A 17,075-nucleotide genomic window follows, 5' to 3' on the forward strand; every position below is an offset into this window, starting at 1 on the left:
TGGAGGTCAGAGAAACCATGACACATTCTGGGTAAGCTCAGCAGCTCCTCACTACTTCGTGAGTTCAGAGGGGCATGATGCAGGCAGTCCAGTAAATGAGGGCCATGATGTTCCACTGCAGAACATTTGGGTTTCCCTATAGGTATAATCGGTATGAAGTGAGTCATTAGTCATCACATTTTCTGGAAGAGTCAGAAGAGAAAAAGTTCAGAGTGAAATTGAATACAGTGTTGCAATTTACTCTTGTCACTCATATGAGAGGATGGTGTTTTGCAATGAGCTTGCTCACTGAAAAAGCTTACTGTAGCCTGGTTCCTAGCTAAGTACTGACTTAGAAATGAATAGAATGAAAATATAAGACTTTCTCAATCTGGTTTAATGTTATTTATACTAGGAACGTATGAAGATGCTGTGTGCAAACATGTCCTTTCATATGGTAAAAAAAAAAAAAATCCATGGGGTAGGGGATGGGGATGGTGGTGGTACAGGGCAATGGGGAGAACTACACAGTCAAAGAAAGGAAAAATGAACACATGGAAACTGTGTAGGATGGGTAGCTAGGCCAGAAGGAAAGTAGTGGAAATCTCCTTACCCTAGGGAACTGAGTCTTGTTTACGCCAGGTGTTTGCTAATGTTGTGAAGCCATGTGCAAATTCAAACTCTCAGTAATATACTAGACATATTCCTCCTGTTTGAATACAAACCCCCACTTTTTCAAGGGCTAATGAGTTCTTTAAAATCGAGTGTTGTTTGAGGGTTCAAGGCTTGAAACTTCAAGGAGACAGATGTGTTCGTGACCAGGAAAAACAATTCAGGGAAGTGTTAGTTTGACTCGTAGCTAGCACCCACCATTTCAGACCAAAAGTTTTGTTTCCATATCTTAAGGACCAACGGGATAAAAAGGAGTTGATAACCTTATAGGTTTGAAATTCAGGATCTTTGATCATTTCCAACAAATATTTCCAAACAGCCTCTTCTGGGTAGGTCACGGCTTAGCGGGAAACTGCCTGCCTTCTGTCCCTCTCCCTCACAGAGGACCTAGGTGAGGCTTTGCACTCTGAAGATTTCCGTGGTACCACCAGCTTCTCTGACTGAACATGATTCCAGTTACCTGCCATTCTTTGCTTCCATGGTCGGGAAAGAAACAGCTGCGGGGGTGGGGGTGGGGCGGGAATTCTTCTACTTCTTCTGGTGAATGTTGAGGGTAAGGGTCGGGGCTGTTGGAAAGCAGACTTGAAATTCCTCTGCGTTACCTGTAAATAGGAAGTTCTAACTCTTGGGCCCCTTCTTCGTCCCCTCCCTCTTCTCCCTGTGTCACTGTCAATTACACTTGGGCGATCTGGAGGTTTCTCTCTCGTCTGCATTTGTAGTGAGTGAACAAGTCCACGTCTGCCGCCGCAGTTTCCTGCGCGGCCTTGGCTGGGACCCCTTGCAGCTCGCACGGGGTGGCTCCGGGCCTCTCCAGCCTGGTGTGATGCGCGCCTCCTCGCTGCTCCCCCAAACCCCCAGACACAAAGGCCCCCTGAAAGCAGCGTCAACACTCGAGTTAGAACGCTCCCGAGGTTAGAAGCAAATTACCACTCTCAGGGCATCTGGGGGCAGTTTGGGTCTTTGAGACATCGGTCGCCCATATTCCTCTCCATCGACTAGAAAGCAGAAAGGGTCTGCGCTCGCGCCGAGGGTCTGTCGAGGCAGGGGTGCAGCCCCAGACCCTCCAAGTTCTCGAGCCGGGTCCTCAGCTTCTAGCTCCTCCCCCTCCTCAGCCTTCCCAGCATTTCCCGGCCCAGCGGCTCAGGACCAGACTAGAACTTTCAACAATAGGATAGCATCTTTGCCCACGGGACACCAAACTCGCCTAATCGGAGACGCTGTAATGGGACGAAAGTTCTGCGGGACGACCCTTTTCCGGGTTCGATTCCCCCAGGTAGCAGTGGGTCGGGGCTGGGAGGGTCTTTGGATTGTGCTGAGCAATGCATGGATCTCCGAAGCTTGATTGCTTTTGGAGTTCAGTGGCCAAGAATCTCAAATTAAATTCTCTGCTTAGTTTTTCACTTCAGTGAATGGGTTCGGGCCTCGAGGCCGGTAATTCTGGCGTGCTGGGCCCTGAGGTCCGAGCTCACAGGGCCCACGCTGAGAACAGTCCAGTGGCACAGCTTTTGTAAACCAGAGGCGCAGGTCGGATTCTTGGGGTGGGTGGAGCCGGCAGTTCCGTCCTACTCCGCATAAAGTTATTGGTGTTTGTGGATTTCCCTCTTTAATAGGCCATGAAGTCAACAAACTCCCCACATGGTGGCTCCCTTTACTAAAGTTGAGTAGTGAATTGGTGCAAGGAGTCTTGGAAATTTTCAAATATTTCTCAAGATTTAACTCATTTCAGAATTCGCGTGGGAGGAAAGAGTAGGATTTTAATCGGGTTCACCTTTGACGTGAAGCAAGGCGGAAGACAGGAAAGCCACAGTCGGTAATAGCTCCGGGCGCTTTAGTAAGAAAGCCGTCTCTGCTTGATTATCCGGTCGTGTTCACCGCCGGCTCTTTGTGTGCGAGCTTACTCCAGAGGCAGAGCTGAACACGGAACACACGCATGTAAACACTCCAACATAAATCAGCGAACATATGCAGTGGAGACAAAGAGATTCATCCCCATGTAGATGTGGTTTGAATCTTTATTGCAGATAGGCAATCTGGAGCATCCCCAGGAATAAACTAAGAGGAAGTGGCAGTTTCTGGCCATGAATGGTCAGAAAGAAGCAAAACTTTGTCACCTTGGAGGAAGTATTAAATCTCAAATAAGAGAGCGGGAAAGGCATTGAAAATGAGCAGCATTATAATTTTGTCTTAGGAAAAGCATGCAGAATATAGCTTCTCTAAATGTTAGATCTAAATCATAGTAACAGGAAACACTCCCACTAAATTGCCATTTCCTCTAATTTTTGTTTAAGATCCAAATAATTAAAATGCACACTAATGGTTATCGATGGCTCTGTTTCCTTTTTAAAAGAAATAGACCCGAGTTCTCTTACTGGAGTAGAAATTTACAGATCTTCTTAAATAACCCTGGGATTTGGAAGCTTCCGGGTGGATATGGTCTTCCCTTATTGCCTTCCTCTCCCCACGTCATTTTCAGTTAAAAAATTTTAGCCATCCCCAACGAAGGGATTCCTGTTAGAAACCCTCAGTAAGTGAACTTGTACTGGGTATCCTCGTGCTTTCCCCATCTGTCTGTATTTCCCCAAACAGAACTCAAGCTGTAAATAAAGGGGAAAAACATATTTCTCACTCCCAAATTCTTAAAATTTCAGTTTTTGTGGAAAATACAATTTCACAATTTCAATGTTAAAATTAGTAAGAGCCACAGAAAGTGTGAAGGCGTCCAAATAGGTCATCTAGAGATCCAAAAACCAGGACTAAGGGGAGACATAGAATGCTCTTTACTCAGAATAAAGGCAGGGGTTGGACAGTTCTCACCATTAAGGGCATTCGTGGACACTGCAAGGGAGGAACATATCTGAACAACGGGGGGACTTGGACGATGAATCGCCACATTCAGGGCACCACTACCAAATCTTCAGAGGCTCTGGTGAAAAATTAAACTAGTGGCAATTCTCAGTGTTTGCAGCATCTGCGACCAAACAGTTCAGCACTCCAAGCCTGGACAGCTCCACAGGCCGCGCTCCGGACGCGGCTTTAACTCTAATCAATTCTACTCAGAGCCAGACTGTCAACGACAGCCAGACTCATTAGCGATTTACTGAAAATCCTCCAAGACTTCCCTTTAAAAACAAAACGACTTCCACATTTAATTGTCTATCTAAAAGAACATACGCAAGAAATTAGGAGATCTAAATTAAATTTATTAATAGGAGGGCTTGATGGTGCTTAATTCCAGAGCTCAGAGCTCTGATTGCTGGGGCTTGATGAAAAAGCAAAAAGAAATAAGAGGGACATAGTTAAAAACATGATTTTCACCATTCTCAAAATTCTATGAATTCTTTACCCATCCTTGAGAAGTGGGTAAAATTGAAAACAATCAAAATAATTAAACTTCTTTAAAATTGTACTGTATGAGTGAAAGGTGTTTACGAGAAGTCGATGACTCCGGATCTTATCCAAGAGGACGGCACAGAATAGTTAATATGTTCCTTGAGGGACTAGGATGCTGACGTCTTTTTCTGATACCCGATCATTACGTGACTGAAAAAAAAAAAAAAAAAAAAGGAAGTCATTCCATGAATAAAAATCGGAGCGCAACAGTGCAACAAAATATTCTGTACTTAAAGGCCATAGGCAGACAGATGTTGACAAAGAAGCCTCTTCCAAAACCATGTTCGGATAGATTTCTGCTAACTGCACATATAAATAGGAGCAGAGGGCCGGTCACCTCTGTAACCACCGGCAGCAGCAGAAGAAGCCGCAGCTTCAGACGCAGCCAGAGGGACTTCTGAGCAGAGAAGGCGCTGCCGACTCGCGCAGCTGCCTGACCGAGCGGCTCCCACAGACGCCGGCTGCGTCGCGGCCCTCTCTCTTTCCTTCGTCTCCTTCTAAGACTTTCCCTCTTTCCTTATCACTTCTTTCTCTCCGTGGACTTAAGGCCACTTTGTCCCCCACCCCTCTTAACTCGTCGCCTCCTCTTTCTTCCTTCTGCATCTCTCTCCTCGCCCCCTTGTCTCGGTGTCACGCTCCCTCCTAGTTCTGAGCGTCTACAAACTTTTGAATAGAATACTGGCCTCAGCAAACAAGTCCCTCAGCTCCTCCTGCTCGTTGCTGCGGCTTCTGCTCAGACACTAACGCCAGACGGTGATGCCTCTTGGGTTGTGACTCCAGCGCAGAAACTTGGAGAAGCCCTTTGCCCGCCGTCCTACTTGGCAGCAAACCCTCTCCTGGCAGCGGTAAGAGTTGAATGGTAAGGGGAAAAAAATCTTACCAAACCAAACAACTCACCTGACTGCTAATTCTTTCGCCAGCATCAGGGTACGAGTTAGCTTTCCTTCGTACCAGATCTGGCGAGTTATTGGGCATTGGGTATATACATATATTTTCTAACTATAGCGAGAAGGAAGTGGCGGGGCGCGCCGGCTGTCATTAAGCCGTATTCAATACTGGGAGTCGGAGGTGAGCGCCGTCCCTCCCTCAGTTCAGGGAGTTTCTAGGGGTCGGAGGGTGGAAGGCCAGGGGCGTTCTGACTGCTGTGTGCTCTCTTTCGCGTCCTGCGCAGAATGACCATGTGTAGCGGAGTGAGGCTGGCCCTGCTGGTCTACGGGATAATAATGCACAGCAGCGTCTATTGCTCACCGGCCGCCGCCGGACTCCGGTTTCCTGGGATCAGGTAGGTGCTGGCCACCCGAGCTGAGCTGAGGCTGGGGCTTCCCTTCCCCCGACACCTCCTCGTGGTCGCCCTCCTGCAGTTCCTCGGTCAGGCTACGACCACCACCTCCCCACGCGCCCCCACTGCACCGCCGCCAGCCTGGGTCCGGCCGCAGGTCACTGGCCGTGGCTCAGCGGGAGGATCCCGGCAGACTCCACTGGGCCTCGGCCCCCCTCCCCCAGCCCGCCGCAGCCGCGGGGCCCGGGTGGACAGAGCGCACTTCGGCGGGCTGGAGAAACCTCCCCTCCCCCAACCCCTCCCACGGGAGGGGGGCAGGGCCGGGCCCTGAGTTGACTTCTTTTCCCTATTCTTAGCTTGAGTTAGGAGAACTTTGGCTTCCGGAGCCAGTTTGGGGGTGGGGGTGGGGTGAGAGTGAAGCTCCCGTGGTCTTTGCTTTGTTACAGCTTGTTCGGGACTATCGGGGCGGGGTCTCCCTCTCTCTCCTCTACTCTCCTTCTCACCTCAATTCGAATTCTTTCTACTGGAAGAGCTTCCTCTCAAGTGATAGGTTTTCCAACTGCATTTTGAGTCTTGGGGAGAGGGAGTGTTGGCCGGGTAGAGTTAAGAAGAAGCGATTTGAGAGAAGGAAAACAAAGATGAGGGAGGGGGAAATAGATGAAATGGATGCAAAGGAGGAACAGAAAGCAAGCTGGCAGGCAGTACTGGGAGGGCAGCCCTACCCACCCCAGGCAGGAGTAACCCTGGCTTCCCCCCGCCCCTTAATTCCTGGTTTCTAATCGGTCGGCGCTGCCCGGGTTCCCCGCCGCAGCCCCAGAGTCCCGGGCCTGTCAGCGGGAGAGTGGAAGCTCGCCGCGCAGCGCAGCATCGGCACTCCGCTGTGCGCCGGGCTCCCGGCGGCGAGGAGCGCGCGTCCTGCCTGCAAAGCTGCTCCTCCGAGCCGCGCCCAAGAATGATCTCCTTAGGGGTCGCTGACCATTGATTTGGCCGGAGAGATGGGTTCTGGCTTCGGTATTAGGATTCCAGCATCTGGGTACGGGGTACGGGGTGGAAGTGCCCAGAAAGACCCGGAGACTCCGAGCAGCCGGGCCAGGGCAGAGAGGCGCGTCGCCGAGGAAAGGCTGGGTGTGGGGCGAGCGCAGCGATGCCTTACCCCTACCTCTCCACGGATGGAGGAAAGGCGAGCGGAGTAATGAAGTATGGCTAACCCCTCCTAAAGCGCGCTACTTGCCTTGGCCGCTTTCCCAGTCTCTCCAGCGGCCGAAAGCGAGTGAATTGTGTATACTAACCTACCTCTCCCGTCCTATATCAAGGATTGAGGCGGTAGGTAAGGGCGACAGTGAGATCGTTGTCTCTCGGTCCCCTGTTGACCCTTTGACCCTTTCCCTTTGCCTCTGGGTTGAGATGCTGTCCCGCCGCCCCGCCACCGCTAACATATTAGCGCGAACTATCTACTTACTGGACTTAAAAGCCCAATTTCACCCCCAGCTATTTTCAAAGTCCCGTGTGCCTGGCACTTTCTCCGGGCAAGAGGTACCGGAGGGCGCGGACATGCCACAGAATGAGCCGCAGCCAAACAGGTTAAGTTTAGGGGCATCTATTACTCATGTTCCTGCCAGATCCTCTCCCGCCCAAAATAGAAGCCGGAGGTTCTCCGTGACCTACATCTGCGCGGGGAAGGACTCCCCTGGGCTCGGAGGCTGGGTGGGGGTGGCTGCTGGCGTTGGCCGCCGGACTCCCCAGCCATCCACCCTCTCTGGCTCCCGGCCTCCCCCATCCGGTCTTCGCGTGGCCAGCGTCTCTCTCCTAGAGCCCTTCTCATCTCCGCCCACTGCTGCTTGTGGACGGAGGCTCAAGCGCCAGGCCGGGAGCCGAGCGGTCCTCCTCCGTGGCCAGGTGTGCGAGGTCGGCGCAGACGCCTCGGCTTCCCAGTGCCCGTTGAGGCCGTGGCCCGGGCAGGGCGACCCTGCACCCGCGAGAGGAGGGGTGGGAATTTCTGTTGGGTGTAGTTTTCTCCTCCTACTTCTACCCGCACCCCTGTCCTAGAAGAAGAGGCAGTTCTCCGAGGGGCGTCTTTAGGAAGAAGGAAAATCGTGAGAGCCCCTAGGGATCTTTGGGTCCTCGCAGAGCCAGGGAGCGACCTGTACTGACCACTCCTTGTGCCCCCGGCTACCCCTGCAGGCCAGAGGACGAGGCGTACGACGAGGACGGAAACCCGCTGCAGGACTTCTATGACTCGGATCCACCCGGCGTGGGGAGCCCCGCCTCCGCGCTGCGCGACGCCGACGCGCTCTACTACCCGGCGGAGGAAAGGTACCACCGCGCGGCCCCGCGCCGGCCCAGGACTGGGAGGGAGAAAGGGGCAGGGGGTGGCCCATCGAATAGGTTCTTTTTCATAAAAGCCCTCAAGCCTCTCCTCTCCCGGGATGGTTCCCACGAGAGCGAGAGAAAGTTAGTAGCGGGCCGGTTTGTGTGGACATGAGGGCCGCGTGGGGACTGAAAGGTCCGTGGCCCAAGGAGTGGCAGTGACTGCGCGCCCCGGCCGCGCTCCACACCTGCGGTCCCCGGAGGGCAGGACGAACTCCGGTTCCTGACACTCACGGGAACATCCCAAGAGTCATTCCCGAGTGCCTTGCCTCTGGGGTTTTCCCCGGCAGCCTCCCGGAGCAGCGGGGGGCGTGCGTGCCCAGCTGGGGACCCGGGGCTGCCACTTGGGGACAGTCAGTGACCCCAGGTGCGCACTTTGCCTCCTTGTTAGAGATTTGGCCCACGGGATCCTTAACAAGGCCTACCGCAAAGTGCTGGACCAGCTGTCCGCCAGGAAGTACCTGCAGACGCTCACGGCCAAGGGCGTGGGGTAAGAGTTTGCGAAAGAGTTAACCCGCGCGTAATGACGCGCCCCCGCGCGCGCCAGGGTGGGTATCTGTGCCAACGCGCGCTGGGCGGGCGGTGCAGCTTCTACGTCCGTGCGTGCACGTGGGGCCGAGGGTGCGTCTGCGCCGCAGGGTCTGCCGGGCCAGCTCCCGGACGCAGACTAAGGTTCGGAGACCGCGCCTTAAGTTTGGCCAGAAAGCTCGGGAACTGGGCGAGGAAGGGAGAAGGCAGGAAACCAGGGGTATCTGATCCGTTTTGAATAATTGAAAAAAAGAAAAAGCCCCCCTCCCCCCCAAGGCCTTCAGAACCTTCAAGCTTCGTGGGACGATTGGCTAGGATATCCTCTAAGCATGACTTTTTCTTTCCTCATTTTTCTTTCACTGTAAATTCAATTCGAAACAAACAAATCCTCAGATTTGGACACTTAGGGAAACAGTTTTTGCTCGTGCCAGACAAACCCAGAGCACAGGGCTTGCGTGGAGCATCTCTCGCAGAAGGCAACATTTTAATAAAGCCCATGGGACAAAAGATTACATTTTCCGCAATTAATAATTCATGCGATGAAAAATATTGCCTACAGCCTGTCGACTTATATTATTATCACGTTTTTCAATTTAGCGCGCAGGAGAGGAGTGTTCATGTCTCACTAGGAATTGCGGGATCGATGTAAACTCCACGGCAGCAGCCAACGTGAAATTTAGGGCTCTTCGGTTATTTTCTCTGTACGTGGGGGCGGGTGGGGGTGTGCCAGGAACGGTCAGGACGATTGAGCGCAAAAGCACGGATGGTCAAATCTCAGAGGGCAGCGTTTGGAGAGAGGTTGGCCTTAAGTCGCTTGCCTTTGGCCCGGACCTCATCTGGGGCCCATTCTGTAAGGACTTAGTACCCCAAGATCGTCGATGGGGAGGGAGGAGTGAGGGTTCCCCTCGCAGCCCTCCCTCAGGCTGCTCTCTGGCCGAGCAAGGCGGCGCGGTGGGCGCTGAGAGCCGGCGCCCTCCCTGAAGACTCCCGCTTGGGGTGGGGCCCGTCTGCCTCCCGCAACTATTCAACCTGTGTCTCCCGCCCCGCCACCCTCTTCCCGACCCCTTTCCTTGCAGTGGGAACCTGGGCGGCGGCGCGGACGACGACTCGGAGCCGCTCTCCAAGCGCCACTCGGACGGAATCTTCACTGACAGCTACAGCCGCTACCGGAAACAAATGGCTGTTAAGAAATATTTGGCGGCCGTCCTAGGGAAAAGGTACAAACAAAGGGTTAAAAACAAAGGACGGCGAATAGCGTATTTGTAGCGATGAGTTACCAGCTACCCTGTGTATACAACCCTGACACACTGAAAAGTCATTTTCCCAACTGACTGAACAGTCATCGCTCTTGTGTTCTGTCCAAACATGTATTTATGTATGAAGTAAAGCCATTAAATGAATATTTTGATAATAATATTGTTTTTCTTTTTACAAAGCACTAGAGAATGCACAGATATACTTTGTGGACCAATGATTGATATTGATATATATATATTACAAATATATATTAAGAATATATATATAAAAGTATAATCGAAAGCAGTTCAAAGTGTGCACAAGGATTGAAAGTTCGCCTGAGCTGTTTGTTTTTATATAAAATAAATAGAAAAATAGACAATCATTGTTTTGAATATTACTCCTATTTTTGTAAACTGGAATTAAAAGGATAGTATTTTTATCCACTACAGGCCTGAAGATATTAATACCGACCATTTGCTACTGTACATAAACAGTGATGCCCTGCTCCAGGGAGATTTTGAGTAATGATTTGGGAGAATTGCTGAAGGGCACTCTTTCCCAGTGAGTCTTTGGGGCAGGCTGCTTCAATCCCAGCTGGACTCAACTAGCCACTGTCCCCCTCGCTGGGTGGCAATTCCAATACTTCTGCTTTCTTGGATTCTATTTTTATGTGTATTTGTTTCTCTTCAGACTCTCATCCCAGAAGGAAATTCTCCGGATCCAAATTGCGCTTCTCCCCAGGATTCATACCACTCCCTGGGGGAGGAATTGGACTGTACAGAGAAGGGAGACTTGAATAGGAAGCTCCCTTTTCTGTACTTTCAGGGACCCCAATATTCCAAGGTTAGGGCAATTGGAACAAAGTGAAGGAAATGTAGGAATATTGGAAAAGGCAGAGCGTAAAGCAGTAGGAGGAGGACCCTCCTGGAGAGGGACTGGCTGGGGGCTGCCCCAGGCCTGGGAGCTGGGCATAAGCCGAGTCCCACCGTAGTCCCCTGCCTGCCTGACTTTGGGCGCTGGGTATTGGAAATGGATGCAAAGTACAATGTGTTTTTCTCCAGTGCTGTCCATGCTTCTCATCTTGTGAAATGGCCAGGATCCTCCCCTTTGAACCCTGCTCTGTAGGAGCCACACTTTTCTTTTGTGGTTTTCTGAAGACTCTTCTTTCCCACCCTCTCACACCAGTTTTTAAAGTACTGTTTACCATTTTTCATTCACTTCTCTTAAACTTGTAATGCTTCTTAATTTTTTTGTTGTTTGATGCTAGCACTTATTGTAAAGTGTAGGAAACCTTGTGTAGTTACCACTAAGTAATTATGCACTAAATATGAATCTTTTGTTTCTTGTTGATTGAGTTTGTAGGTAAAATGTATTTTTCTACATTATGGCTTATTGCTTAGTAAAATTTATTTCATAAAACCAACCTTTGTCATATTAGAATGTGTAGTGTTCACATGTTGGTCAGTTGTACTAACTGATAAATCATTTAAACCTCATCTTCATATGTATGAGTACTATCTTATATTTGTGGTCAAGAGTGAGGTAAGCAAGCTCCAACAGGCCCTGAGAATGTCCCCTTGTATTCTTTCTTGGCTACAGAAAGCATGTCTGTCTGTTTCCTATCAATTCCTTGAACCTGTCAAGTAATCTCAATAAACAAAAGAACCTTCACCCAGCAACCAGATCAAGCAACAACAGGCAAACCAGCCAGCCAAACTCCCAAATTTCAGGCCCAAGTTCTTTTGAAAAAAAAAAACAAAACAAAACAAGAAGAGATTAAACATTAGCTTGTAAAGTTTAAAGGACCTTTCCTTTTCCTTTACGGATTTGATCAGTATGAAGTCATAAATCAAAGAAAACTGACTTGGATTTGCATTCCCAGGCGGGATGGATGCTGCCAGGAGATCACATTGCAAACAGTGAAAGCACAGAGGCATTCGATCTATGCCTGAGTCCTGTGTACAGAATCAATCTTTCTTTAATTCTGCAGTCTCCTCAGGCAATGTGACACGGGATGCAGTTTGCAGCTTTAGTGCCTTTCTTCGCCTTTTAAATCGCCACGAATCACAGATGGCTATTTAGTGGCCCTACAATGCTGCAACACATCGGCTTGCATTTTAGTCTTAATTATTTGTTTCTTGGATAATGGGCAGAGTTTTCTGTATTTGTGTCAGCTGTTAGTGGTGAAACAGGTCTCTAGTTAACCTTTTCTTTACGAAGTCTTATTTAGTGTTCCCGTGGCTAGTTGCAAGCATTTACAGTGATCACCCAGTTTAATCTTTTGTATACTTTTTAGAAATGCCAAGAGCCTTACTAACCTGGAGCAGATTTATGAAATAGTGATAATTTAGATAGATGTTAGTCTTGAAGCTCTTATTTTATGTGCAACTGATTATAAAAACATCTTACCCGAGTATTATTACACACATGATATCTATAATTAGGACTTTGATAACTGTTATATAAAGTGTGTAAAATTTGTATGAATAAATTTTTATAAACAATGCAACTTCGTCTAATGTGTGGGGAAAAAAGACATTCAGGAAATAACTACTTTAAAATCTCTTAAAGTATTTTCTTTAGCAACCGTAAGATTTTTCATGTCTGGAATATCTATCTAATCATCCATGTATTTTCATAAATTGTACTATAATATCTGCTTGATGGGTTACTGAATTCGACTAAAAATTTAAAGTAGCTTCTCAGATGGAGACGCCTAAGAAGATACTAAGCTCATAAATAGGTGAAGATATTGGAACCTTTATAGGATGCCCAATTTAGATTAATTTCCATCCCCTAGTGTGTAAATACATTGCTCAGTATTCAGAAAGTTGCTATCCAGTGGTGGGAGATAGTAACTGGGTATTAATTACACCTTTGAAATAGAAATCTAACATTGTTATTTTGTAAGTAACTCTGCACACTAAATTGGTCTCCATAAAATTCTGTATAAAAATGACTTAACTTTGGAGGTTTAAAAATATGCTTAGAGATCTATAAACAACTGTCTCTGATTAAAATGCTTTGGGCAGAAGGAAAAAGGATATGAGTAAGCAAAGAGTTAATTAAATATCTTTAAAAGAAAATGTACTTTGAAGTCCAGGACAAAATGTGAAAAGTCATTTGTGGATTTCTTTTTAGTCATATTAACAAACTTTAAAGCAAAGCCTTCATATGAAATTCCCATAGATTTCTCAGTGGTGTTTATTTTGGAGCCCTTGCTATTTCTGGGTTAAAAAAATGTAATAAAAGTCACTTATAATAAGTCACATACAATTTAATTTAAATTGCCAAATTTTCATCCTAAATATTAATGCATACAATTAATAAATCAATAAATACATCACAATAATATTAAAGGACCAGTAAAAGATCTGCAAGGATTCAAAAACGATCTTTAGAACTTAGCTCAGTATTCAAGGCCCAGAATCATATAAGGAGGAGCTTATGATCTAGAGGTCTCATTTGTAGTGTATCTAAAAAAATGAACAGTAAAATTCATATTTACATTGGATTTTATTGGATAAGGAGTTTTTCTTCTCCATCTTTAAACTGCCCCCTCTGCCGCGCCCCCCCCCCCCATGGAGTTGCTGAGTATATATATACATATATATACATATATATATATATATACACACACATATATATATGTGTGTGTATATATATATATATATATATATATATATATGTATATATATGGTATGCTAGTGTGCTAAGTGGAAGAATGAAGAAAAATGAACCTAATTTATTTGGTTGAGGGCTAATGACTTGTTGAGAAAATAGAAATAAGCCCCAGACTGGCTGACTTCAAGTGAAGTTAATTGTATTTAGCAACTTTCTATATTCTCTTACGTGGGTTAACTCAAATGATGGTTTTTCCTTGGAGGGATTGATATATTTAGGTACCCAAGAAGTCATCAGATGTGCCCTATTGGTGATAGGGCTGGGGACACATTGATTCAATACAGTATGTATTTACTGAACACCTAAAATGGACCAGGCACACTGGTTGAGAGAGCCTAACTAACACGTGGGAGTTAAGCTAGTATGTTTTGAAAGAATATTTTTCTGCAACAGGATCACATGGGGGAACTTGTTAATAATGCAGATTTCAGGGCTTCACCAGAATCCGTGAATCTGCATTTTAAATAAAAACCGTAGATTAATGGGCAATAAAGTTTGAGACTGTCTAGATCTAGAATTTGGCAACATATGTAGGCACATGTGTGTGCTGGGACTATTTTTTTTCATATTAATAAGCAACAGGTTATGCTATCTGTACACAGTAATAAATATATCAATAAGCTGTATTCTCCCAGGATGGACATTAGGTTCTTGGGAAGTTGTAATATTTTCTTTAGGTCACTAAGTCCATAGTTAGCATTATTTTACTTAAACGTTCTGGTTGGACCTCTCTGTTAGAGGAGCTTCTGGAAGAAGTGATCCTGTAAATAGAGTCTAAGTAGTTCAATCACATGACTGAGAGATTAATGAAATAATAGAACCCACGCAGCTAGCTGGCAGTAACTGCGGATCCAGAAGTCAACTTGCAATTGCATTATGTCCAAATTTGGCTTGAATGTGTCCCCCCAACTGTTTACAAGATGATTTTACTTGGAGGCTCCGCTGACCTCACACTCAACCCTACTGTTCACACTGTTACAAGACTGGGGACCAACATCAAGTCTGAGCTCTTCTCTTTCTTTGGAACCCTTCTTTGAAGAGGGAAGATGCCTGCTTCTCTTTCGGCCTCACCACTGGCTTCCTATGCTGGTTCGTAACAGGTCAGCCTGCCCTTGGTCATTTTCCCTTCAACCAGGTAGCTTTAGCTCCTTCTTTTTATCCCTCTGATGTTCTGGGGTAGCCTCCACTGTCACAGGGTCCAAAGTTCCTCATACTCTGGACCCAACACGATCCTTCTTCTTTAGAAGGACAAGTTCTTATCGGTCTTGGAGACTTGAATGCTCCTTTTCATCTCCCACAATTCCTCTGTGGCCGGAATGTCCTTTCTCAAACTAACCCAACCTAAATATTCTGTAAGGGCTGACTCACACCCTCCTTTTTTAGGGATCTTCCTCAGCCTCTCTGAGTAACATATTGATACCTCCACCACCATCCTTGCACTTGTTTCCGGTGACCCTTACTCTCTGCAGCAGTACTTCTGATCTTTAATTCCACGCTGCTCTGCCCTGTTCCTGAAGTGTTTTGTAAGTGCCTGGCTTGTCTCCCCAGCTCCATGACCTCCTGAAAGTCGTGGATGACAAAATGCACGTTAATGCCCAACACACTTCTGGGAACATAATAAATACCTCTTTTGAGTGATGGAAATAACCAGAGGACTTGCAGAATTCACCTTGACATTTCCCCTTAGTCTAATAGGACAGCTACAAAGTGTATGTAGGAAGTGAAATTAACTTATTAATTAGGTGTTCATTGTAAATCAAACTAGATCTTACTCCAGGAAAAGCTACATAGAAAAGAATGCCAAATTAATTAGGTGTGTTTCCGCGATAAGATAAAATGAACTTTAAATTCGTATGTAGGCAAAAGGCTGCGACAGACTCAAGCCACCAGGCCTTAAGTTTTTCATCCTGATAAAGGAGAATTGTATTTCCAAATTAGAGGGAATTCACCTTACGCCTCAGGAAAGTCATACTTTTTCCTAGAATAAAGGAAAAGGGATTTCTTGAGAAACACTGGGAACTGGACTGCTCTCAAAGTGATAATTAACGGGGTAGTTATCTGCAGCTGTCAAACTTCTCCCATCAACAGAAATGTGATTTGGAGCGTAAGTTCATAGACAGGAAAAGGCACATAAAGAAAGACATTTTTTAACAACAGTGGAACATTGTGGTAGGTGATGTCATCTGGTCTAAGTTTATTTTCTTCTAGCTATATCTTTGCTATATATTACAGAATCCTAATTCAGGGAGGACTATTATCTATAAACCTAAAAGAAAACAGACAATATGGTATGCATCTGCACACATTTGCCCTCCTCTTTTTAACTACCGGGATTTACTCTTGAACACAGGTCCCTCATGCAGCTCTTGGCTTTTATGGGATGCAAACTGCACTTCTAGATGTAACTAATCAGGATAATTGTCCCCCCTGACCACAATTCAGGGCTTGACATGTTACCCATTTCAGGATAGTGGGATTAGAGATTTTTTTTTTTTGCTGGAAGCTTCTAGGAAAGAAGTTCTTTTTTTCCTTCTGAATGGCGTGGTGTATGATTTAACACAACATATAAGAAGCCAGCCTCGCAATGGAACTGACACCATGAAAGACAGACAGGAGTGATAGGAAGAAACACGTCCCTGAAAACAACATTGAGCCCTTGAATCAAACAAACCCTGAAGCCTGAACTAAACGTTCCTGTTAAATAAGCCCATAAATCCCCTTCATTGCTTAAGCCAGTTTTGTTTGTTGTTTGTAAGTTAAGACCTGTGTTGCAAGTCATGGACACCCGAATCATACTGGCTGGGTATTTTTTCTTCATAAATCAGGAGAGTGTTAAAACTGGTCTGCAGAAGTTCCAGCCAAAAGGAAGTGTTACAGCTTCCATTACCCCAGTGTTCCAAAGCCTTCACAGTCTCTGCTAAAATTTTACTTTAATGTTTAAATGTTGTAAAACATCTAGAAGTAAACCCAGTAACTGCTTTTAATTATAGTAAGAAATATCCTGTGAGGACCCTCACCATCCTTTGCCATCAACTCTGCTACTTCGCTGAACCACTAGCATCTTAGAACTGCTCTGCTCTGAAACTTTTTTGAAATCCTGCCTTTCCCTGTACCCATGAAACCTGTGATAAAACTCAATAGAGAACCACTTTGCAAGATAGTTTGGCTGTTTTTTTTACAAAACTAAACATACTCTTACCATAAGATTCAGCAATCAGGCTCCTTGGAATTTGTCCAAAGGAGTTAACAACTTATGACCACACAAAAACCTGCACACAAATGCTTAGAGAGTGTTTATTCATAATTGCCAAAACTTGGGAGCAACCGAGATGTCCTTCAGTAGGTGAACATCTATGATGTTCTGATGCGCCCACCCCTACAGTCCTTGTGAGAGTTCAAATGTCCAACTGACATATTCACCTGGATGTCCAAGCTCGCTAGGTACCCCAAGCTCAGTATGTTCCAAATGAATCATTATCCACATTTATTCCTCCTCTCTGTTTTTGACATCATTATCCATCATGTTACCCAATCTAAATACTTCAGAGTATTCTTCTCTTCCTTTTCCTCCTCTTTACTCCATTTATTTAATCGGCCAGTAAGTCTTAACGGATTTTCCAATCCTATCTTCTGCGGAACTCCATATTCACATAACCTTTTGCTGTTTTTACAGTAGCCTCCTAACACTTTGGCTCCTTACTTCTTCCTAGTCATTCTCCTCTGCCTCCAGAATGATCTATCTAAGATAAAATCCTGGTTATCTTACCTCCTTCTACTGGCTTGAAAAAATTTTTATGATTTCTTCTGGCCTATTGGATGGAGTCCAAAGTCTTTAGCATGTCTTTAATAATTTCCCTCTAACCTACCTTTCTCTTCTCACCTATCACCTTCTATTTGTGGGTCCCTCTCTCTAGAACGCTCTTCTATCCTTTTTTAA

The 17,075-nt window shown here is 46.4% G+C and overlaps 1 protein-coding gene and 1 long non-coding RNA gene across 3 annotated transcripts; one reads left to right on the forward strand and one right to left on the reverse strand.

Annotated features, from left to right (window-relative positions):
• Nucleotides 1-3,830: 3,830 nt before the first annotated feature.
• Nucleotides 3,831-5,516, reverse strand: LOC309640288. Its single transcript, XR_014252165.1, has 2 exons — nt 5,290-5,516; nt 3,831-4,191 (listed from the first exon to the last, which is right to left on the reverse strand). It is a non-coding gene; the product is annotated as an uncharacterized lncRNA (long non-coding RNA).
• On the forward strand, nt 4,245-11,963 carry ADCYAP1 (adenylate cyclase activating polypeptide 1). Of its 2 annotated transcripts, XM_082418748.1 has the most exons (6): nt 4,245-4,886; nt 5,213-5,323; nt 7,502-7,633; nt 8,079-8,177; nt 9,292-9,432; nt 10,516-11,963. In XM_082418748.1, the coding sequence occupies exons 2-6, from the start codon at nt 5,214-5,216 to the stop codon at nt 10,577-10,579; spliced, it is 546 nt and encodes a 181-aa protein (XP_082274874.1). In that variant the 5' UTR covers nt 4,245-4,886; nt 5,213; the 3' UTR covers nt 10,580-11,963. The 2 variants fall into 2 exon arrangements, with proteins under 2 accessions (XP_082274874.1, XP_082274873.1); XM_082418747.1 differs by lacking the exon at nt 10,516-11,963 and having other exon boundaries at nt 4,257-4,900; nt 9,292-10,481.
• Nucleotides 11,964-17,075: the final 5,112 nt, after the last annotated feature.

This window comes from Balaenoptera physalus (genome assembly GCF_965194825.1).
Source record: "Balaenoptera physalus genome assembly, chromosome: 12".
Taxonomy (NCBI): domain Eukaryota; kingdom Metazoa; phylum Chordata; class Mammalia; order Artiodactyla; family Balaenopteridae; genus Balaenoptera; species Balaenoptera physalus.